The sequence below is a fragment of the Peromyscus maniculatus genome, chromosome 5, assembly GCF_049852395.1.
Source record: "Peromyscus maniculatus bairdii isolate BWxNUB_F1_BW_parent chromosome 5, HU_Pman_BW_mat_3.1, whole genome shotgun sequence".
Lineage (NCBI taxonomy): Eukaryota > Metazoa > Chordata > Mammalia > Rodentia > Cricetidae > Peromyscus > Peromyscus maniculatus.
In genome coordinates this window covers 140865351-140889288 of record NC_134856.1, presented here as the reverse complement: position 1 = coordinate 140889288, position 23938 = coordinate 140865351, and the positions used below count along the sequence as shown (strand labels likewise).

General features: G+C 50.6%; 1 protein-coding gene across 3 annotated transcripts in view; it reads left to right on the top strand.

The window, feature by feature from the left end:
* The first annotated feature begins 989 nt into the window (after positions 1–989).
* Golm1 (golgi membrane protein 1) overlaps positions 990–23938 on the top strand; it is a 52498-nt gene continuing 29549 nt past the window's right edge. Inside the window, exons 1-3 of one of the 3 annotated variants that reach the window (XM_076573489.1) lie at positions 990–1086; positions 12879–13028; positions 14127–14306. In XM_076573489.1, coding sequence (XP_076429604.1) covers positions 12900–13028; positions 14127–14306 — 309 coding nt within the window. In that variant the 5' untranslated portion in view covers positions 990–1086; positions 12879–12899. Of the gene's footprint in view, positions 1087–2107; positions 2210–12878; positions 13029–14126; positions 14307–23938 lie in introns of those variants that run through there. The other 2 variants (XM_006981695.4, XM_076573490.1) reach the window with 2 other exon arrangements.

Below are 23938 nucleotides of genomic sequence, written 5' to 3'. Positions count from 1 at the left end.
AACAGTCTGTGCCACTATTGTGCCAGCTAGCACATCTTGCCTGGCATACTGACAGCATGCCGTGAAGAGCCCCCAGCCTAGCCTGGGGTGACGACTGTCCTGTGGCAGCCTGCACAGTGCCTTCCTAGCATTACAAAAGCTAGCTAGTTGAGGACACCCCCTCCCCCCCTCAGCCCCTGTGTAGCAGGAATCCTAAATGGTCTTATTAATAAAATCAGACCCAGTGCCAGGTATTGGGGTGAATGCTGGAAGATCAGAGAAGCAGAACAAGCCAAAGCCAACCTCACCTTGCCAATTCCTCAGCTGATCCTGTTTCCTCCAGAATGAATCTCAGCTGAACTGTTGCTCGAAAGCCTGAAGCTTAACCAGCTAAAAGCTTCTAGTTTCTGGTCCTCAAGCCTTATATACCTTTCTGCTTTCTGCCACCACTCCCTGGGATTAAAGGCTCACTTTCTGGGATTAAAGGTGTGAGTCACCATGCTTGGCTGTTTCCAATGTGGCTTTAAACTCAGATATCCAGAGGGATTTCTGCCTCTGGAATGCTAGGATTAAAGGCGTGTGCTACCACTGCCTATCCTCTGTTTAATATTGTTGCTGTCCTGTTCTCTGACCCCAGGTAAGTTTATTAGCATGCACAGTATTTTGGGGAACACAATACCACCACATCTCTGTTTGATTTTTTTGTGTCCTGCAACCACACTGCACAGTCTTCAATAACAAGGTCTTAAAGTTAGTTCTGGCATGCACCCAACAGCAGTGATAACTGTCCCTATTTTTGGTGGCCAAGAACCCCTCAGAACATAGAACACCCTGACAAGCACTCCTTGGAAGGCTGCGCACCCTGGCAAGGTGATTCTGAATTAATAACCAATGGTTTCAAAGAGAAGGTTCTTCCATCCACATAGGTCTTTGTGTTTTCTAATTATACACCACTGGTAGGAGTGTCCTTAACAACTTCCTTGTGCTCTGAGAGTCCTGTCTAGAAAACGTTCTTAGTCCCTGTTCCATTGCTGAGAAGAGACACTGTGACCAAGGGAACGTATAAAAGAAACCGTTTCATCGGGGGCTTGCTTCCTGTTTCAGAGGGTGAGTCCATGACCATCATGGTGGGGCCATGGTGTTGGAGCAGTAGCTGAGACCTCACATCTCACCCACAAACCGGAGGCAGAGAGCTGGGGAACTGGACCTGGCATGGGCTTTTTGAAACCTCAAAGACCACTCGCAGTGATATACCTACCCAACAAGGTCACGCCTCCTAATCCTAAACAGTTCATCAACTGGGTAGCAAACATTCAAATAAATCTGCGTATGGGGGCCATTCTCATTCAAACAACCACAAGGAAACAAACCAGGGTTGGGGGATGGGTGAGGTCATCAGGCACTGCTCAATTGTTTACTGTTGCTGGGTTTTAAGGAGATGGTCAGAGTGAACTGGCTGCCTTACCCAGACAGGGAAACTGGGAAACCTTGAAAGAGAGATTCTTAACTGTTCTCAACCCTAGCCATGTATTAAGAAACGGAGGCTTAAAATGTGCAAAAGAGTCCCAGCACTGGTGAGGCAGAGGCAGATGGATCTCTGAATTCCAGGCCAGGCCAGCCACTCTACACAGCGAGTTCCAGGACAGCCAGGGCTGTTACACAGAGAAATTATGTCTTAAAAAAACAAAAAACAAAGGAAAAAAAAAAAAAACCCCACACAACCAAAAAACCCCAAACCAAACCAAGACAAAACAAACAAACAAACAAAACCGTGCGAACAATACCAGTGTTCAGAGCCAGAACTCAGGACCGTGCACCCCAATAACCAATGACTGGTAAATGCTGCCAGTTCAGAATTCGGAGGCAGAGGCCGGAGGGGCTCCATCAGTTCGAGGCCAGCCTGGTCCACACAGCGAGCTCCAGGCCAGCCTGGACTGCATAGTGAGACCTGTCCTGAAAGACAAAATCCTGCTTCACGGCTACCTCGGAGGTCACCCGTTTGCAGTGTGGCGGGCGAGGAGGCGATGGCTCCAGCCTGGTGGCCTGAGCGCACGGTTGCCTGCACAGGGCGGGGAGCAGGCGGAGGAGGGCGGCGCCGCGGGGCTGGGGCCTGGGCTGCAGCTCCGCCGGAAGTGCCCGCCCGCCAGGACATCCTCGGCGGAGAACGCGCCCGCGCGGCGACCGGACCTGGAGCTCGCAGCTCCGCAGCCGCAGCCCCGCAGCCCCGCAGGTGAGCGCCTCGCCTCTCCCGCGGCATGCAACGCGCGTCGCCGCTGCTCTCGCCTCCTCCTCCTCCTCGCTCTCGCCTCCTCCTCCACCCCTTCGCCGCCTTCTCTGTCTCTCCCTCCTCTTCTCTGTCCTCCTCCGGTCTTTCCTCTCCTCTCTTAATCTCCCCCTCCTCCCTCCCCGGCAAACCCTGCAAGTGGTCCCCGAGTCCCCGGGCCCCGGGTCGCCAGCCACAGGCAGCTGTAGCCGGCTTTCTGGGATGCTCCTTGCCAGGGTGGAACTACCGAGCAACTTTTGTTCTGTTCTAGAAACACTCGCTGGGGTTTTGATACTCTTTTCTGCATTGTATTTAAAAATGTTAACGATTACTTTAAAAATGTAAGACAAGATTGGGAAACACTCCCAGTTCTGATGAGTTCTTTCTAGCAATTTAAGAGTGGTGAGGTTGGGGACGTTACTATGGGATAACCATTTGCATCTCCAAGTGTTTTTTTTTTTTTTTTTAAATTTTAACTTTCAAGGTTTGAGGCTTTCTTGGTCTAGTTAGGGGTCTCAGGAACCTATACATATGTATTTTTTTAAAACATACTGAGGAACGTTCTTTAGAAGTGGAGTAAAGTGCACACCAGTTTGATGAACTGCTCAGCAGTTTGAATGACTGGCCACGAGTGAATGAATGGCCATCAGCTTGGGTCAGATTTGACGGTTGTATTTCTGAAGGTGAGGGCTGGGGCCAGGGAATCCACAGCAGTTCTGTTGGGTGTTAGGACTTTGCAGCTCCTGCTGTTCATCTTAGCAGTTCAACCCGGTCCTTGCTATTGGCAAGAATCATTTCCCCTAGTAATTAGAAAACAGTAGTCAGTAGACTACTGAGGCGCTTGACAGGGTAGACACTCCTGAAAGTTAGTGGACAGGAAGTTGTAAGAAATATAAAGAAAATACATTGGTTTTTAGATCTAATTCTCCATCTTAGGGAACCATTATTACATTTTGAACATTTAAATGAATGAATTTTGTACAGAAATGTTCCTTCAGGGGAGTGTGTGTGTGTGTGTGTGTGTGTGTGTGTGTGATGTGGGGGTGGTGGTGATGAGGAGTGTGTGTGTGTGTGTGTGTGTGATGTGGGGGTGGTGGTGATGAGGAGTGTGTGTGTGTGTGTGTGTGTGTGTGTGTGTGTGTGTGTGTGTGAGATGTGGGGGTGGTGGTGATGAGGAGTGTGTGTGTGTGTGTGTGTGTGTGTGTGTGTGTGATGTGGGGGTGGTGGTGATGAGGAGTGTGTGTGTGTGTGTGTGTGTGATGTGGGGGTGGTGGTGATGAGCAGTGTGTGTGTGTGTGTGTGTGTGTGTGTGAGATGTGGGGGGGGTGGTGATGAGGAGTGTGTGTGTGTATGTGTGTGTGTGTGTGTGTGTGTGATGTGGGGGTGGTGGTGATGAGGAGTGTGTGTGTGTGTGTGTGTGTGATGTGGGGGTGGTGGTGATGAGGAGTGTGTGTGTGTGTGTGTGTGTGATGTGGGGGTGGTGGTGATGAGCAGTGTGTGTGTGTGTGTGTGTGTGTGTGTGTGTGTGTGTGTGATGTGGGGTGGTGGTGATGAGGAGTGTGTGTGTGTGTGTGTGTGATGTGGGGGTGGTGGTGATGAGGAGTGTGTGTGTGTGTGTGTGTGATGTGGGGGTGGTGGTGATGAGCAGTGTGTGTGTGTGTGTGTGTGTGTGTGTGTGTGTGTGTGATGTGGCGGTGGTGGTGATGAGACACATGACCTATCCTGGCCATTAGGCCTTGAAATCCATCTGCTTTGTAATTACTGCCGACAAGTCTGGTTATTGGTGGGGGATGGGAGGGGTTTACATTTGTTCTTTAGGGGTAGGACACAAAGGGCAGGGAGCTCTGTCTGTGTTTCCATGGTCACCTCCAGCCGGAAGGCCTGCTAGTGTCCTGGGAAAGTGCAGAAGCAGAGGACAGGGCCTGGGGACAGGGCCTCTGGGGCAGTTGAAGGCTGGGGAGAGGGGGCTTTCGGGAAGCCTGGGCCTGGGGAGCAGCCCTGCCCCCGAGAATCCTGGGGTGCTGAAGGGGAAGGAGGAAGGGTGTGAGCAGTATGCTTTTCCCTCGGATTTCTTCACATGCTTGTCTTTAAAAAAAAAAAAAAAAAAAAGATTCCTTTACTTTAAGACCTAACATGAAAAATAACATCCATAATTTCTTTTTTGGGAAAAGAAAAAAAATAAAGGTAGGAGGTATGGCCTTAAACTGCCTTTACTTCCCTGCTGGAGAAACGGCTAGGGGTGTGTGGAAAGTGTGAGCACAGTAGTTCATTCCCCAGTGAAAAAGCCAGGTGTGATGACATGCCCTGTAACCCCAACTGGGTGGACAGGACAGAGGCCCCTGGAGTCTCTGACCCGCTAGTCCAGTGGATCAATGAAAGGCCCTGGCTCAAATAGTGAGGTGGTGATCCACAGAGGGAGATGCTGGACATGGAGGATCACCCCCCTGTAACATGGATCTTAAAGGGTCTTATTAATAATAATAATAATAATAATAATAATAATAATAAACACCTCAGTGCCAGCTATTGGTGTAGAAAGACCAGAGAAGCAGAACAAGCCACAGCCAACCTCATCTCACCAATTCCTCAGCTGATCTTATTTCCTCAAATTGGAAGCCTCTGTGTCCTCATCCAAATGGATTAGCTGAACTGCTGCTAAAAGCTTAACAAGGCCTAAAACGCCTCTAGTTCCTGGTTCTCACCTTTCTGTTTCCTGCCATCACTTCCTGGGTTTAAAGGCGTGTGTCTTTACCAAGCAATACATGCGGTCTCAAGCCCTGGGATTAAAGGTGTGTGTCACCACGCCTGGCTTCTACGTCTGTCTAGTGGCTGTTCTGTTCTCTGACCCCAGATAAGTTTATTAGGGTGCACACTATATTGGGAGACACACTATCACCAAACCCCCCTCACATGGGAACACATCGGCATATAAACAAACATGCATAGCACACACACACACACACACACACACACACACACACAGGCTTTAGCTTTAATCTTAGAAACTGTAAGAGGTATTGAACACTTTAAAAATTCTTTGACAGTTTCACACCTAAAAACATTCTCACAGGATCCTAGGCAAGTTTGCTTTCCAGGCCTTTGAAGTTACTGGTGGGATTGGTTGGGGGAAGACTTGGCTTGACGTTTTCGGGTGTTCTCGATTCCCCAAAGCGACTTTCTTGGCTCTGTCGGGTGTTGCAGAAATGGGAGGCAGCCTGGCTGAGATCTGAGTGCCTGGCACAGATGCACACACAAAGACAATAACAGTTGCTTATGTCAAAGTCTGATCATTTCCAAAGCGGCATCCCCCTGCATGTGTTTTTGCTTCTGTGTAAGTAACATACATGTACTAATGACCCTCATGGTATTTCCGAAGCCTCAGTTTTCACTTTTAGCTGCTGGTGCTGTAATATCAGTAGAGGTAAGAACCGTGCTTCAAATCTTTCACTTAGTTTGTGACCAGTTTCCTGTCAGGTCTGCTTATATCATGAGGGTCTTTACTTTGTGTGTGGCTCATGTTCAGGGCTTGTGCCTTGCCAACCTATTTTGGTGTTGCTTAGGTAAGTTTCATTTGTGCCTTTTATGTCCATCCTGAATGCTTGCTATTCCCCGTAAGGGTTCCTGTGGTTAAAATCCGCCCATGTACCCCACTGTGCATGGGCCAGCCAGATCTTTGGAAAGATGACGGTGTCCAACCTCCCCCCCTCAGGCTAGTCGGTGACTCTCTGACAGAGGGACCCTTAGGGGATGCAGGCTTGTGCTCCCACTTGTACTAATACTGTCAGTACTTTAAGATCTTGTAATACAGTTGGTGGGAAGCAATGAAGTGTGAATGCTTCACGTACTCTGTGTGCGTGTATAATGCCATGCTCAAAAAGGCATCACTCCGCCGTGGCTGAGTGAGAATGAGTGATATTCTTCCCTATCTCAGTACCGCATCGCCCACACCCCCTGGGATGAAGTGTCCCAAAGGAGGCAGCTGGTCTTCTGCTTAGTTCTCTCATCCAATCCCCATGAGGCGTTGGTGGCACGCTCCGCTTGCCTTCCTTCTGTGGCTAAACCTTCCCTTGAAGGTGAATGTTTCCTTGATGTTCTCTTTAGGTTTCACAACTGCCTCAGGCAACAGTCACCAGGTGAACTGGTTAGTGTTTTGTCATTTTGGTCAAGCTAGAGTCATCTGGGAAGAGGGAATCTCCATTGAAGATTTGCCTCCATCAGATTGGTTTGTGGGCATGTCTGTGGTGCATTTTCTTGATTAAAGATTGATGTGGGAAGGACCCGCCCACTGTGGGTGGTGCCATCCCTGGGCAGGTGGTCCTGAATGGTATTAGGAAGCAGGCTGAGCAAAGTGTTTTTTCATGGTCTCAGCCTCTGTTCCTGCCTTCAAGTGTTCTTGCCCTGACTTCCCTCAGTGATGTGGGAAGTATTCAAGTCAAGTAGACCTGTTCCTCCCCGAGTCGTTTTTGGTTGCAATGTTTGTCAGAGCCACAGAAAGCACACTAGGACACCAAGGTTGTCCTTACAGAGTGGCCTGCAGGTCCCAATAGAAATAGACTCTCTCCATTACCAGACTAAGATGGCAAAGTCTCCTGTGTCTCTTTGGAGACCTTCCTCTACTGCCTTGTTCTTCGGGTGTGGTGTCTAGCCCACCGCACCCTTGGTGTGAAGGGGAGCATTGTTTCTGCTTCATGGTGCACACATGGCATTAAACAGGGAAGGTGTAAAATGCTATGAAACGTGGCTCTGAGACTCGCTAAAGTCACAATCTTATCTCTTTCTCACATTGTATTTATTTTTACCATTTTGCTTTTGTATCAAAACTATATTCATTGAAGAAAAGTGAAATTAGAATAATGGGGAAACAATTCATATAACTTATTGGTGTCCTGCTTTTATACATCCCCCATGTATAGTGCAGGGAAACACTCTCATGCACTGTATAGTTTGAAGTCTTTTTTATATTCCAGCAGAATCAGAAACGTACTGCATTGGCTGTTCTGTAACTTTTTGCTCTACAGTTTGTACACTGATGATTTTGTTTTATAGGCTGGCTTTATAGTTTGTATAATGATGATTTTGTTTTATGTGTTCACTCTACAGTTTGTATACTGATGGTTTTGTTTTATAGGTTCACTCTACAGTTTGTTCACTGATTTTTGTTTTATAGGTTTGCTCTATAGTTTGTACACTGATGATTTTGTTTTATAGGTTAACACTATGATTTTGCTCTTGCTAGTGATTCTCTGAGTTGGTAGGCTCAGCTAGGTGATTCTTCTCCACACAATACTGGCCAGGGCTATAGTCCTTGGGAAACTAACTCAGTTTGGGAGGCTGAGACTTCAAGATGGTTCATTAGCTGTTACCCTTTTTTAAAAATTGTCGTCTTGCTGATTCCTTAGCAGGGACAGGATTTTACTACCCTAGTCAAATAATTGATTGGTCTAATTTTCCTGGCGGCAGAATTGGAGAGCTGGTGTTTCCCATCTGCTCCTCTGTGTTGCTGGTATTCCTTACACCCCCACCTCCCTACTCAGCCCTCATAGCCCCCACCGCTGCCCATGTCCTTTCGCGTCCCTTTTGCCGGGTTCCGCAGTGACAGGCTGCTCGGGGTTCATTCTGATGAACACGCTAGCCTTGCCTACGCTTGTGCAGGGCATTTGATCCATGTAGAGATCTAGACTAGGAGGCTGCTTTCAACAGAACCATGTCATGTTGCTCTTCTCTTCTGCAAGAAGTGAACAGAAGGCCTGCTGCATCCCCGGGCAGACGGTCACAGGGCTGGGTGTGGGGAAAGGCTGTTCTGTGTGGAGGAGCGCTGCTGGTAACACTGGGGGAGAGCCAGGGAAGTGAACAAACGTTTCTCCAGAGATGATGGGTCACTTTCTCTGGTGGCTCACCAGAGCCGTGTTGGCCCTGTCTGGAGGAAACTAAGGAGAACAGGAGTGGCCTCCAGCTTTCCTTAGCGTCGCTGACCTCCGTCCGTGTCTGCTCCTCGTGGCCATAGCCTTGAAATCTCATGGTTTCAACAGGTCTAGTGCTTGCCCAGCGACCACACTTAGGAATTGTTCACCGGGTCTGGAGGTGGTTCAGTGGGTGAGGAGAGCACTTGGTGCTTTTGCAGAGGGCTCGGGCTTGGTGCGCATCGCTGCACCTTGGCTCACAGCCTCCTTAACTCCAGTTCAGAGGGTCTGAAGACCTCTTCTGACCTCTGAGGGCACCAGGCATTCATAAGGACAGGCTTTCCTTGTCCTTTCCTAAGCAGTGCAGCCCCTGGAGGACTTGGCCTTAGCACTGTGGCTGTTGTGAGCAGTGTGGCCCCTGGGGGACTTAGCATTAGCACTGTGGCTGTTGTGAGCAGTGTGGCCCCTGGGGGACTTAGCGTTAGCACTGTGGGTGTTGTGAGCAGTGTGGCCCCTGGAGGACTTGGCCTTAGCACTGTGGCTGTTGTGAGCAGTGTGGCCCCTGGGGGACTTAGCATTAGCACTGTGGCTGTTGTGAGCAGTGTGGCCCCTGGGGGACTTAGCGTTAGCACTGTGGCTGTTGTGAGCAGTGTGGCCCCTGGAGGACTTAGCATTAGCACTGTGGGTGTTGTGAGCAGTGTGGCCCCTGGAGGACTTAGCGTTAGCACTGTGGCTGTTGTGAGCAGTGTAGCCCCTGGAGGACTTAGCATTAGCACTGTGGGTGTTGTGAGCAGTGTGGCCCCTGGAGGACTTAGCGTTAGCACTGTGGCTGTTGTGAGCAGTGTGGCCCCTGGAGGACTTAGCATTAGCACTGTGGGTGTTGTGAGCAGTGTGGCCCCTGGAGGACTTAGCGTTAGCACTGTGGGTGTTGTGAGCATTGTGGCCCCTGGAGGACTTAGCATTAGCACTGTGGGTGTTGTGAGCAGTGTGGCCCCTGGAGGACTTGGCCTTAGCACTGTGGGTGTTGTGAGCAGTGTGGCCCCTGGAGGACTTAGTGTTAGCACTGTGGGTGTTGTGAGCAGTGTGGCCCCTGGAGGACTTAGTGTTAGCACTGTGGGTGTTGTGAGCAGTGTGGCCCCTGGAGGACTTAGCGTTAGCACTGTGGGTGTTGTGAGCAGTGTGGCCCCTGGAGGACTTAGCGTTAGCACTGTGGGTGTTGTGAGCAGTGTGGCCCCTGGAGGACTTGGCCTTAGCACTGTGGGTGTTGTGAGCAGTGTGGCCCCTGGAGGACTTAGTGTTAGCACTGTGGGTGTTGTGAGCAGTGTGGCCCCTGGAGGACTTAGTGTTAGCACTGTGGGTGTTGTGAGCAGTGTGGCCCCTGGAGGACTTAGCGTTAGCACTGTGGGTGTTGTGAGCAGTGTGGCCCCTGGAGGACTTAGCGTTAGCACTGTGGCTGTTGTGAGCAGTGTGGCGCCATCGAGGACAAGTGCTGGCTGTTTGCAGACACTAAGCCATTCATGGTAGGGACTGCACTGACCTCAGAAGCTGTGTCCCCCAGGGATCCGGGCATGAAGGGTGACCACACGGTACAGTAGTGTTATCTGCCTGGTGACACACCGCTTGTAAACACAGTACAGCAAAGCCAGTACTGTGCTGACTAAAACACACAGGGTGGGGGCTGTTTTGTCAGTCTTGCTGTACAGCCCAGGCTAGCCTAGAATTTGCCATCCTACCTCATCCTCCTGAGAGCTGGGGTGACAGGCACGGCCCACCATGCCCAGGTACAAAGGCATTTTACATTTCACCTTCTGGACACTGTGCACACCCAGACTTTGGGGAAGCGTGGCCTGCTGTTGGGGGAGCGAGGAGAAGCAGCTTGTGTACTTCCTGGTGCTGTCCAGGAAGTTAACCTGGCTCGGTGGACTTGACCTTAAGTCTCTGTTGAGGAAGTTTGAGACTGTTTAAAGATTGTTAATGTTTAAACCCCACAATGGTCCTATTCAGAGGTCTCTGATTTAACTGTTCACCTGGAAAGCAGTTATGGAAGATAGTCATATCAATAAAGCTGTGTTTACAGGAAACGTCAGCTGTGGGCTCTGGGCTGAGTTTGCTGACCTCTGACTCAGGCAGTTTGAGACAGAGCATCCCTTTTTTAAACGTAAAAGCAGCGTGGTGGCCACAGCCTCCGCAGACCTCGGTGCTGCTGTGCCCGGGTGCTCGCCGCTGCGGTGGCATTTGGACAGCTGCTCTGCAGCCCGCCGTGGGGTTAGGTGGAGCCCATCCCCTGGTAGGGACAGAGGTGCGGCCCAGCTCTGTTTGCAGAGGCTGCGCTGTTTCTGCTTTGGTGACTTTGTGTCCTAGGCAGGTTTCTGTTGATGTGAAAACACTGTGGCCAAAGCAGCCTGGAGAAGAAAGGGTTGATTTGACTCACAGGTTATGGGTCATTATTGAAGGAAGCCGGTGCAGGGACTGAGGCGGAGGCCGCCTTGGGATGTCGCTTACTGGCTTGCTTTCCATGACTTGCTCGGTTTGCTTTTTGATAAAACCCAGGACCACCTGCCCAGAGGTGATCACAATGAGCTGAGCCCTCCTACATCAGTTATTAGTCAAGAAAATGCCCTGCACCCTTGCCTACAGGGCAATCTGAAGGAGGAGGTATTTCTCTCAATTGGTTCCGCTTCCCAGAGGACCAGAGCTTATGTCAAGCCGACAGAAAAGTGACTGGTAAGCATGGCCATCCAGAGTCTTCTCATCTGATTGCTCAAAAAATCTGTGCAGAATATATATATATATATGAGACAAGGATTCTCTGTGTAGCCCTGGCTATCCTGGAACTTGCTCTGTAGCCCAGACTGGCCTCAAATTCAGAGATCTGCCTGCCTCTGCCTGCTGAGTGCTGGGATTGAAGGTGTGTGCCACCACCATCTGGCCTAAAAAAGGAAAAAAATTAAAATGGGAAATACTTAACTAAAGTATTGGAAGTGCCAGTGTGTTTGATAGGTCATCCCTTGTCATATGCTCGCTTCCTCCTTCCTTGCCTCCCTCCCTCCCTCCCGTGACACCTGGCCTGGTATGGTGTCATACGCCTTTAATCTCAGCACTTGGGAGACAGAGGCAGGTGGATCTCTTTGAGTTTGAGGCCAGCGTGGTCTACAGAGTGAGTTCCAGGACAGCCAAGGCTACACAGAGAAACCCCATCCAAGCAAACAACAACAACAACAAATCACCTTAAAGTGAAGGTCTCCATTCTCACCGCCCACTTGGGCTGAGATTCTAACCCAGGGCCTTGTTTGTGCTAAACACAGGCTACCATTGAGCTGCGTCCTCAGGACCCTTTCTGTTTTCTAAAACAAAAAAAAATTAGGCATAGTATAGTGGCTGCTGGTGCCTGTAGTCCCAGCACCCAGGAGGCTGAAGCAGGAGGATCACTGAGGGTTCAAAGCCAGCCGGAACTAGAGTGAAACCCTCTCTTAAAAACAGACAAAATTATCTTTTAAGCAAATATTAACTTTAACTGGTTTTGAAACATAGTGAAGCCATAAGTGAGAGTCCGCAGGCTTTGTCATGGCTTTTCTCATTTATAGACTTTATCCTGTTGTGGTGGGACATGTCTGTGGTCCCAGCAGGTGGGAGGCTGGAGCGTTCACGGCCAGTGTGGTCTACACAGTAGAACTGTTCTCCCAATTCCACCACCAAAGACAGACTTTTAACACAAAAGCAGTTCTTAGGTTCGCTGCAGGGAAGCCTGGGGTGGGGAGGTTTGCAGAGTTTACAGTTTAGATCTTAGAAAGTCTAAAGTGGGTCAGAGGAGCGTGGAGAATCCAATCTGCAGTGTTCCTGCAGCGTGGCGCCCAGTCACTCAGACGGTGGCCGTGACTCCCTCCTGGTGGCTGCTCTCCTTCCTGAGACCCTTGCTCCCATCAGCAAGGGGTCGTCCTGGCTTTGCAGTTTGAATGCCTTCCTGGGCGGTCATGCTCTAGGACACGGTGAGGCGTCCCTTTTCCTGGTGTTGTGGTGTAGACATACTGTGCTGCGGTCACTGGTGATGTCAGTCAGCTCTGCCTCAGTGGACAGTGGAGTCTACACAGCGGAGAACAGCCAGCGGACTCTGGAGGGGAGAGAGCAGACTGGGGGTCTGTCCCTGGCCTTCCCCCTTGGATTAGTCACTTCTGTGTCCGGACGGAATTAGTCAGTTTAAGGGGAGGCATATCTTGGCTCCTGGTTTCATGGAGATTTCAGGCTCTCGTGGTTCCCACCCATCTCCCATCCCTGCTCCTGTGAAGGACAAGTCCTCTCTGCTTCCTATTGAGCAGTGACGTCGCCCATGATGTCGCTCGGAACAGTTCACGTTCTCTTCCAGCATGGCGTTCCTGCTCTGCCCTCTGGAGACTTCATTGGGGTGGCAGCTGTCATGTGAGGGGAAATGACCTAAGCCTCCCCGACTCTCTGGACAGCCTGAGAAATGTCAGGTTTCTCACAAATGTGGACACAAGGTTTGTTATTCCTGTTTGCAAATGTGAGTCATCTCAGATGATACCTAAGATGTGAGTGCTGTGCTACACCCATTATACAGATGAGCGATTTGGGGGTTTACGAGATACGGTACCGTTGCTTGGGTCCCTGAGTGGTACCAATCCACAAGCCTCAGTCCAGTATGGGAGCCAGAGTTCCCTTCCTGTGGTCTGCTTTGGAGATGGTGACCTTATTGTGGGAACTTCTGTGTTTTTATTTGGCAGATTCTCGGCCCTGGTTTTAAGATGATGGGATTGGGAAATGGGCGTCGCAGCATGAAGTCTCCGCCCCTTATCGTGGCCGCCCTGGTGGCCTGTGTCATTGTGCTGGGCTTCAACTACTGGATTGCGAGCTCCAGAAGTGTGGAACTTCAGGTATCTTGTTGATTTAGAATGCATGGATGCAATTAAATGTCTAAAGTAGCTGGGCGACAGTGCCATGGGCCCCCTGTCACTGTCAGCCAGTCCCTGGGTTCCGGTAGCCTACACTAATGGTGTTTTAGGTCCCAGTCCCCTCCCCAGCCCTGGTCCCACCCCCTGGCCAGTACTGCTTACTCTGACTATTGAGTTACAGTTCACACCTCACTCTGTGTCCCAGTTGAGCATTTGGGGAGGGCTAGAACGCTGGCCTACAGAGGTGGACTGGACTCTGCCCATTCCTGTCCTACAGTCCACCGGAGAAACCAGGGGCCACATATCACAGCCAGTTCTGGGTGAGGCCATGCTGTCCTGGCCGTTGTTGTTGGCTTGATTTTTGTCAGCTTGACACAAGAGTCATCTGAGAAGAGGGGACCAGAGTTGAGAAAATGCTTCCATAAGATTGGCCTGGGGGCGAGCCTAAGGGGCATTTCTTAATCAGTGATTGGTGAGCCCATCCCAATGTGGGGGGCGTATGCTGATAGAGAGGGAGGGGAGTCCCTGGGTTGCACAGAAAGAAAGCAGTTGGTCAAGCCAGGAGGAGCAAGCCAGTAAGCAGCCCTCCTCTGGTCTCCGCTTCATTTCCTGTCTCCAGGCTCCTGCCCTATCTTCTCTCACTGATGGACTGTGATCAGGATGTGTCAGCCGGATAAACCCTTTCCTCCCCAGGCTGCTTCTGGTCATGGTGTTGATCATAGCAGCAGAAACCAAAGACACATGCTAAACAATGACAAAGTGTCTCCTGCACAGACTTGAGCTCCCTGAGGCCTCCTGGTCTCTAGGTCATCATCGTTGGTTTTGCTCCGCCCTGTCTAATCCCGCAAAGAATACGCTCATCCCTCCCCTAGATGTCTAGGTCACTGGCTGCCTCTGGCAGGTGTCTAATTAAAGTATTTTAGCAAGTCCCCGTTGTGTCCTCTGGGTAATCTTGCACCCACCACCCCTCCCTGGCTCTGTATTTGCTGGGCTGTAAGCTTTGGCCCTGTGAGGTCTGTTGAGGGAGCTGCAGTGTCTTGGCTGATGATGTGGACCTTCAGGGCCATGTTTTCCTTGTAGTCACGCATTGTGGAGCTGGAAGTCCGGGTCCGCAGGGCAGCCGCAGAGAGGGGTGCTGTGGAGCTGAAGAAGAATGAGTTCCAGGGTGAGCTGGAGAGGCAGCGAGAGCAGCTGGACAGGATCCAATCCAGCCACAGCTTCCAGCTGGAGAATGTCAACAGGATGCACCAGGACGAGAAGGTAGGCCACTGTCCCACCGTCCTCTTCCGAGGGACACTCTTTACCTGGCTGTGTGGCCGCATTCTGAGTGTAGGTTTATGTAATTGTATAGAGGTGTGAGGCCTGGTGCAGCTTTGGGCACCAGCCCCTACGCTCCACTGTTCCTGCTGAAATGTTTGCAGGGTCAGCAGTGGGGGCGTGAGCAGAGCAAGGTGGGGTGGCATTTGCCTGCTTTCTTTTCTGCCAGGCTGTGTCAAGTACTTGCCATAGGCAGATATTTTTTGTGTCTTCAGATATCTCACACACAAATTGGAAGCAGCCTATAAACCAAGGAGGATATTGAACATGCATGTCAAAATCTAGTCTCCATAAGATCTAAAAAAATACCACCAATCCAGAAAACAAAAGGCCAATGCCCTTAAAGATTTTGAGTGGAAGGTATAAATACAAAATTGGAAGAAGAGAAAACAAAAAGCAAGCCATACAGGAAAAGACTAAAGCAAATTAAATATGAAATACACTTTTTGGCAAGAAACATCACCCAGAGGGAAGGTATTATTCTCTAACATCTAACACTATCAGCAAAGAGGGAGGACTCAGCACATGGGCTCTAAGCCACACCTTTTTTTTTTTTTTTTCCTCGAGACAGGGTTTCTCTGTGTAGTTTTGGTGCCTGTCCTGGATCTGACCAGGCTGGCCTCGAACTCACAGAGATCTGCCTGGCTCTGCCTCCCTAGTGCTAGGATTAAAGGCGTGCGCCACCACCGCCCCGGCTTACGCCACACCTTATACCAGCTGAAAAAATGCCTCCTGTTCATTGATGTTTCTGGGGGTCATGTGACTAAACTCCCTTTATTCAAGTCTAAGATGGTGGAAGTCAGTGTCTTCCAACCCAAAGCACATCAAAGCCATGGACGCTTGCTGCCCGCCTGCCTCGCTCTTCACAGCGCTCCTCCCTGGCTGTGGCTGCAGTGTTGGAAGGAGGCTTGTGTGAGGGCTGTGGTGTTGGTCTTAGGTCCCTGTGACACACGCCTGAGAGGACCCTCTTCGTGGAGGGCCTGCCCCTCCCCCGGTGGTGCTGAGGACGGGGCAGGAGCTCAGTCCCGGTGGTAGGACTTCTCGTTTTATTGCACCCCAGCCCCGGCCTGTGGCATGGTGCATCCTAGTTCAGTGTGGTCTTCCCTTTTAGTCTGGTAGAAACAACCACACCCCCAGCTACACTCAGACTCCTTACCAGTCTCCTCGGCTTCCCTAGTCTGATCAAGACAGTCACTTCAGCTGAGCCTTCCACAGGCTTCTACCCACTCCTCCCACAGTAGCAGAGGTTGAATCTAGGGCCTCTCATCGGTTCCCTGTTCCAATTAAAAAAATGTGTTTAAGTTTTGGAATAGGGTCCTACTAAGTTTCCCAGGCAGGCCTTGACCTGACTGTGTAGCCCAGGCTGGCCTTGACCTGACTGTGTAGCCCAGGCTGGCCTTGACCTGACTGTGTAGCCCAGGCTGGCCTTGAACTCAGGGTTTTTGCCTCAGCATCCTTGGTGTTAGCGCTTTCGTTGCAGATGTGGGAGCTGGGTCTCAGAGAGCCCACAGCTGTCACTCAGGGTGAGATCTAGACCCTTGGTGGCCCCAAGGGCCAGCCTGTCCTTTGCTTTCAGCCACCTTCTTCTTCTGCTGACCCCGTTCCTTCACGGGCCCCACCTGCTGAGGGGCCATCCTGGTCTGGGAAGGTCACTGGTGTGACTGGATGTTGGGGACATGCAGGTGGCATGGCTCTGCCTGCCTTGCATTGCAGACACTCACAGCACACCCTTTGTCTGGGCTTCGGGAGACTGTGGCTTCTGACAGCGGTGAAGAAGTACTTCATGTGTGGCTGAAGCCTTGCTCCTTCTGAGGCGACCAGGTCCGGCTCCCAATCCAGTTCCCCAGTGTCTCTTCGTGGGTCTTCTGAGGTTGTGCTGATAAGGAGCAATGCCCAGTGGTGGAGTTTTCTTAACAGTGGTTATGTCATCTGTCTGTCTGTCTGTCTATAGCCACTGGCCATGTGAGGCTATAGAATGCTTGAATGGTGGCTAACAGGTGGAATTTAATTTTAACTAGTTGAAATAAAATTGTCAAATATGGGCAGTGGCTGTACTGGCTGGTGTAAGTATGGGTGATTGGTAAGGAAGCAGATCTGGGCTGAAGTTTTAGGAGTCATGTTCCGTGAATAAGCAGACTCATGGGTCACAGGTATATGTAGGGCTGGGCACGCCAGTTCTAACAATCTGATATCTGAAGTGTACCACATTCTGAAATGTTTTAAGGGTATGGATTTGGGCGCACTTGGGATGTCATATTTTCAGATGAGGTATGCTGAATGAGTCAAGTTCGTGTAAATACACTAAAACCTGAAACACTTTGATCCTGGTATACTGGCTGTCCAAAGCATCTCCCCAGCAGGAGTGGGAAGTGGAGGGTGAGACCACCCTTGACCGGTGCCTGCTCCCCTGAGAGTCTCACTGTGTGCTGTTCAGCTGCTGGGCTATTGCTCAGTTCATCAGCCTGCTGTGTAGGCCTTGCTGTGGGGTTTGAACTTGGGACCGAAGGTGTATCAGTAATTGAACCTTACAAGTTACCGGGATGGTTCACACTTCACATCTCAGGCCCAGTGACCAGCACAGCCTCCAGCCCATGCTGTGGCTGCCCTGCGCAGGTGACTGTTTTGAATTCAAAGCTTTGCATTTGATTCAGGTGAAAGGACATAGTTGTGCTCTGGTTTCTGTTCCTGCATCTCAGGTTACGTTGAAGCAGTGGTTAAATCCACACTGAGCATGCTTGGTGGGAGAGATTGTGTTTGCTGCAGCTCTGTTGCCTGGAGTGCCCAGAGGCTTGCTGACAGCAGCCTGAGGACTCAGTCAGTGGCCTGTCACTGCATCTGTCGCTGAGAGCTTCACTGCAGAACTTGCTTGTCTTTCCCACACACCTGCTCGACCTCCTTACACTGGAGCTCACATCCAGCCAAGAGAAAGACCTTCTGTCTGTGTCTGTTAGTCCTGCCATAACAAGTGACCACACAGGAAGTGGCTTAAACCAGTGTAGAGTTTCCACTTTCACATTTCTCAAGGTCAGCAGCCTTAAAGGTGTCAACAGGGTCCTGTCCTCTGGCTTTCAGAGATCCCTTGTAGACATGTTGCTCCAGTTTATTCCTCCCCACTCATGTGGCCTTCTTCCTTTTGGGTTTCCATGTCTCTGTCTCTTTCTTGTGAAGGCAAAAGGGACAGGGACTATCATTAGCTTCATTAGTTCTGTGTGGATACGCCGCGTTTCTGAATGCCATCACTCACTGGTTCCAAGTGATGAATCTTCAGATACATCTACCCCATCCACAGTGTCTTGTGCGCTGTGTGTCAGCAGGGTCACGCCTACTGTGCTCACTGTACGCACAGTGGTGAGGCGGCCACCGCCGCCTTTGTGAGCAGTGTCAAAGGATTTGATCGTAGCAATGTTTTTGTGTGTTTGTTTGTTTGGTTGGTTTTCCGAGACAGGGTTTCTCTGTATAGTTGTGGTGACTGTCCTGGATCTCACTCTGTAGACCAGGCTGGCCTCAAACTCACAGAGATCTGCCTGGCTCTGCCTCTCAAGTACTGGGATTAAAGGTGTGCGCCACTGCCGCCTGGCCATAGCAATGTTTTTAAACTACCAGTAAAATACTGTGCTTCCTTCTGTGTGTACATGTTCGTGTGTGTGTGTGTTTGTGTGTGTGTGTGTGTGTGTGTGTGTACACATGTGAGTGCACATGTACTTGTATTCATGTGGAGAATGGAGGTTAATGTCATGTCTCCATCAATCACTCTCCGACTTGTGTTTTGAGAAAGGCTCTCTTGAATTTAGATAGACCGGCTGCTCAGCAGACCCCAAGTGTCCTCGTGTTTGTCTCCCAAGAGCTGGGATTATAGGTCTGTGCCACAGAGTGGCTTTTTTCATACATGCTGGGGACCTGCGCCCAGGTCGTAGTGTTCGCATATGGAGCTATCTCCCCAGCCGTTTTTTGTTAGTTTGAGGGTTTTTTTTTTTTTAAGATGTACTTATTTGTGTGTCTGTGTCTCTCTGTGTGAGTGTACGTGTACATATGTGTGCAGAGCAGATGCCACAGGAGGGCTTGGGGTGTCCGCTTCTGTTGCTGTCCTCTGCTTCTACCCTGAGGCAGGTCTGTCCCTGTCCTGGGTTAGGCTGCACAGTCCTCCTGTCTGTCTGCCTTGGAGCTGGGACTGCAGGACAGGACACGGAGATGGGTTTGTCACAGGGCACCAGGACCTGAACTCTGGTCCTCGAGATTGCACAGAAGTCCTCTTTCCTGCTAGCCATCTCCCTTGCCCCATTGTTTGGAGGCAGTCTGACCTGAAACTTACTGTGTGGCCCAGGCTGGTCTCAGACTCACAGTAATCCTCCTGCCTCAGATTCCAAGTACTGAGATTACAGGCGTAAGCCATCATTCCTAGCTCAGCAGGATTTCCCTTTAACAGGTGCATATATGTGTACATACAAAAATTTGTCTTCATTTGGTTTTATTCATTAATTGGTTTATTTTCAGTTTTGGGGTGCTAGGATTGTAGGCATGAGCCACCAAACCCTGCTTAAAATATGTTTCTAAAGATGTAAGAGGCAGCAGAGCTTGAGGTTTTAGTTGACAGAAACCTGTAAATATTCACTAGTGAGGCTCTGCATTGTCTCCCAGGTTGAGTTCATTCTGTTGTGTTTTCGTCAGCAGGCTGATTCGGGGTCTGGTGATCTACTGCGTTCTTGGGTCGGGCGGGGAGATCCTGGGGCGATCCTGGGCACTCATTAGCACTGTCAGGACAAACGTGGGTCTTCCTGCCACTCACTCGTGTTTGCCTGCCAAGCCTTAGTCGGAAATCGCCTCTGGGCAGTGTCTGTGCTGGTGACGTCCCTTGCTAGGCTGGTTCCTGGCAGCTGTGTGTCGGCCTTGACATTCATACTTTCTGTGTTCTATTTAAACTTGTTAATTAGCCTGCGGGGCACAAAGAAAATCCTTAGAGTACGTTTCCTTTGTGATGGAAATAGAGTTCCTGGGGGGAACAAGGGAAAGAAAGGACTGGAAAAAAAATCTGAGCTGAATGTAAAGGGAGCCACAGAGGCCGGTTCTTTGCTTTGTGTTCTGAGAAAGAGATGCTCCCAGGCCCCGCTGCCGCTGCCGTGAGCCCAGCCTCGTGAAGACAGAAGCAGTGGGGGGGCAGAGGAAGGACTGGGACTCTGCAGGGAGACCCTCACTTTCAGCACGCTGGGGTGCACTGAGGTGCTGTCAATGCCCCTGTGCGTGACACTATTCGTGGGGTGACTGAACAAATGTCTACTCGCCCCAGATAGGGAGCCAACAAAACAAAACAAAACACAAAGTCCACTGTGGTAAACCAGTGAGTTTTACCCTGGTTGCTTGCAGGAGCAGAAAATGATTCAGACCGCTTTGCTTCTGCAGGGGAAACACTCACCCATGTGAGTGCATCTTGCTTCCTGGGAATGAGTGTGGAAAGTGGAATTGAGCTTTCCAGCCTTCTATGCGGGATAAAATGTACCGGGAGCACACACTGAAGTGGGTCCATGGTGTCCTCCACTGGACAGCTGTGCGTGGTCTAAGGACCATTGCCTCACAGAAGTGTGGCTTTGTCTACTTCACCTGGGCTAGAAGTGGGTGTGGCAGGATGGGGGATTGAACTTCCCAAAGGTGTGCTAAAGCCAGCAAGACCGTGAGCTGGTACTCCAAGACTGCATGGCCAGGAGTTCAGACTTGAAGGTTAAATAGCAAGCCCTGCCCCCACAGGGGCTCTGTCAGAGGAGCCGGGCAGAAAGGTGGTCCCTCTGTCAGCTGGCTCTTGAAATACCTGAAGTAAAAAGAGCCCTCACCTTGGGAGGATTGAGACAGGATGGCAGGAGGCATCCGCAGCCTGTTAGAGAGGACAGTGGCTGAGCCGAGGCTGAGTGAAGCAGGTTATTATAATCCATTGCAAATATGGCTTCCTGGGGGGGGGAGCTTGTGTGAGGTGTATCAGATCCCTTTCAATCTTACTAGATTGGAAATCCTCAGTTTGCAGATTTGGTTTAGAGTCACGGCCAGGTTTGTAATTAAACTCAAGTAGTTGATACCCCACACACTAACCTGACACTGAATGTGTGTTCTTTGAGTGCCCCCTCTGCTCAGTTCTCACCTTCCCTGAGGAAATGTGACTGTGCTCCAAGGTGGCATACTAATCTCAGGAGAGCCTCAGAAGCCACCCTGATCGAAGACCTGACTTATTTAATTCCGTCACAAAGACTTCCACCTGGTATCTTGTGACGTGAAGTTGGCCATGATGGTTGGTGGCTGAACACACAAGCCATGTGCACTGTTCTCTTACTCTGTGGTGGGCTGTGCCTTACAGTCCACCTTCTGTTGCTACACCCGAGGCTGGATATGCTGGCACACGCCTTTTAATCCCTGCACTCAGGAGGCACAGGCATGTGGATCTCTGTGACTTTGAGACCAACCTGGTCTTCATATTGAGTTCCAGGATCTTCAGAGTGACATAGAGACCTTATCTCAGAAACAGACAGACAGACAAACCAAACAAGAATATACCTGAGATAGGACACTCTATAAGGCATGGAGGTAGATTTACCTCCCGGTTCTGGAGGCTAACATTGCTGAAGGCAGAGTAAGGCTTCCTTGTTATTCCCAGATCTTGGGGGACCCCAAAAGACCACCATGGAGACTGAATCCCATGTGTAAAAGCAAAGAGCCTTTATTTTCAAGCTCTGGGGCTTGTTCTCTCTGGCTTTCCAATGAAGTGGTAAGAGCAGAGAGCCCTGAGCCCAGGCAGGGTAGGGGTTTTATCATAGCAGAGGTTGGGGTGAGGGGATTTCCAGGGTTCAGAACCCTGATTGGCTGACATTTGTCTAGGGGTATCTGTAAAACAAAAACTGGTGTGTGCTAGACTCAGGGACATCTAGCCACCTTATCTAAAGGTTGGAATGTTTGGGATGTCAGGTATTTCCTCACCCTTGGGTGGATCCCTGGGTGGTGTCAGCTTAAGGCTTTTCCTGGATCTGGTGTTGCCTGCCAGTAAGCCTGTCACAGAAGCTGTGTCTGGGCCCCTAAGCCTGCCATGGCAGCTGTGTGGTCGGTCAAGCTGTTTTTGGGCCCCTCCACACCCTCAGGTGCATAGTGATTTTGGAGGCACAGGCTCATAAACAACAGAAAGAAACAAACTCTTCCAATGTCAAGCGCTGATTGACGTCATCATCGTCACTGTGAAGGTCATTCCTTCATGGGCACTCTGAAGGTCATTCCTTCATGGGCACTGTGAAGGTCATTCCTTCATGGGCACTGTGAAGGTCATTCCTTCATGGGCACTCTGAAGGTCATTCCTTCATGGGCACTGTGAAGGTCATTCCCATCTCCCCGTGCAGCGGTGTGCACACAGGTTAGATTTGCCGGTGCTGCTGTCTGCTTTGGTGAGTTGGAATTGTCTAAACCGTCTACCCTTCTTTTACTGTTGTTTTTCCTGTCTTTGGCATCAAACCTGTGACGCTGTGCATGCTGGGCACGTGCCGTCCGCTGTGACACCCATAGCTCTCTTTGTACGTCTAAACTAATACCACAAAGTAAGCGTTTGATGGAAACACGGAGAGAAAACACCGACCAGCCCTGCTGTGGTGTTTATTGTCTCTTTCTGCTTTGGCACATTGAGATCTGTTACCTGGGGGTGTGTCCGTCCGTCACCTTTCTCCCTGCTGCAGCAGGAAGCCTGGAAAAGTCACCTGGGGGAAGAAGTTCTCATTTGGCTCACAGTTAAGGCTCAGTCCATCATGGCGGCTCTCATGTGTTCAGGTGCCCGAGGTCACAGTGACCTCTGAAATCCTGATCCAGAGTCACAGTGGCAGAAAGCCCCACACAACTCGTCGTGAAAGGTCAGTTTCCCTCTTCCAAAAGACAGGCTGACCAGACAGAAACACACCAAGTCTCCACGACAAGAGGACTTCTGACGTGGAGCCCAGAGACCCGGGTGCACTGTCTTCTTTGTGCTTAAGTTTGATGCATGGGAACAGCTGTGTAAACAGTAGGGTGGGGCATGTGTTCAGCCGCAGCCGAGGGAGGACACGGAGGCTGTGGGCTCCTCACCTGGGCGCCTGCTGTCCTGAGGCAGGGCCCTGGGCAGGGTGAGCTAATGCGGCCCAGAGTGTTTGTGGCCAGCTCTGATGTGACAGATGAGGAAGGCTGGATATTTTTAGGTCCAGTGACCATCATGGAGGAAAATGAGTCTGTGTCTGCCCTGGAGAGAGGAATTCCCATCTCTGCCGAGTCCTAGGGGAGGAGAAGGGGAGGAGAACTCTGCTGCTGAGGCCTTCACTCTGAGGTTTCACCTCCCTTTGCTTTGCCTGCTTCCGCACTGAGCCACGTCCCTAGCTGCCGAGCCCAGAGCGTGTCCCGGAGCCACGTGGGAAGACGTGGAGTGGGAGGGGCTTCATTGTTTTTAGGTTTTGGAAACACAGCCATGGGAGGTGCCATGATGAGGGGGATAAACTACCTCCTGATGTGACTGTAACGTGGCCATCAGAACTTAGCACCGTGATAGGTAAACGGCACTGGCGGAAAAGCCACGAGCCACAGCCACGACCACCAGAGTTACAGAGAAAGGAAGGAGGGGACAGGAGGGAGGAGAGCCAGGCCTGCAGAGAGAGAAAGAGGGCGGGAGCAGAGCAGGGTACAGAGCCAGAGCAGAGAGGGAACAGAGAGAGAGGGTGGCGTCCGCGTCCGCTTTTTTTTTTTTTTAAAGATTTATTTATTTATTATGTATACAGTGTTCCGCTTGCATGTATTCCTGCAGGCCAGAAGAGGGCACCGGATCTCATTACAGATGGTTGTGAGCCACCATGTGGTTGCTGGGAATTGAACTCAGGACCTCTGGAAGAACAGCCAGTGCTCTTAACCTCTGAGCCATCTCTCCAGCCCCACCCCCCCACGTCCACTTTTTTAAGGCGCAGATTGCGTGACCACGTGTAGTCAGGGTCCTAACACATGGGGCCAGCAATGCACACACCCCAGAGCGCCCTCCACGCCCCAGGGTGGCTGAGGGCTCCGTGTTCTGCCTGTGCTTCATTCCTCTTTATGGCTGAGTCACTGCCCGCTGAAGAACAGGCGCGATTTCTACATCCCTCTGTTGGTGGACGTTTTGCTTGTTGTCTTGTTTCTCTCTTATTCCATTAAGGAGCCTCAAGAGTGCTTTGGCAGGTGAGATGACAAATGTGAAACGGGACACAGGAGCTGCTCTGCCATGCTGGGGACGAGCCCAGGGCCTCACATAAGCTAGGCAGCCACATGCTCAGTCAAAATCTGCCCTAAAAAGTCCTTCTTGAACTTACTCAGAATCTAAGAAAACAAAATTTATCTTGGCATCTTCTAATTTACTTTTTTAGAAGCCTTACAGTTAAAGTGTTAAACTTTTATACTGTTCAGATTTCATTTTTTGTTTGTTTTTGAGTTAAGGTCTCACTGTGTAGCCCTGGACCTCTGTAGACCAGGCTGGTCTCGAACTCACAGAGATCGGCCTGCCTCTGCTTCACACTTTGGGATTAAAGTCATATACCATAACATTCTACTTTCAGATTTAATTTTTATAAATG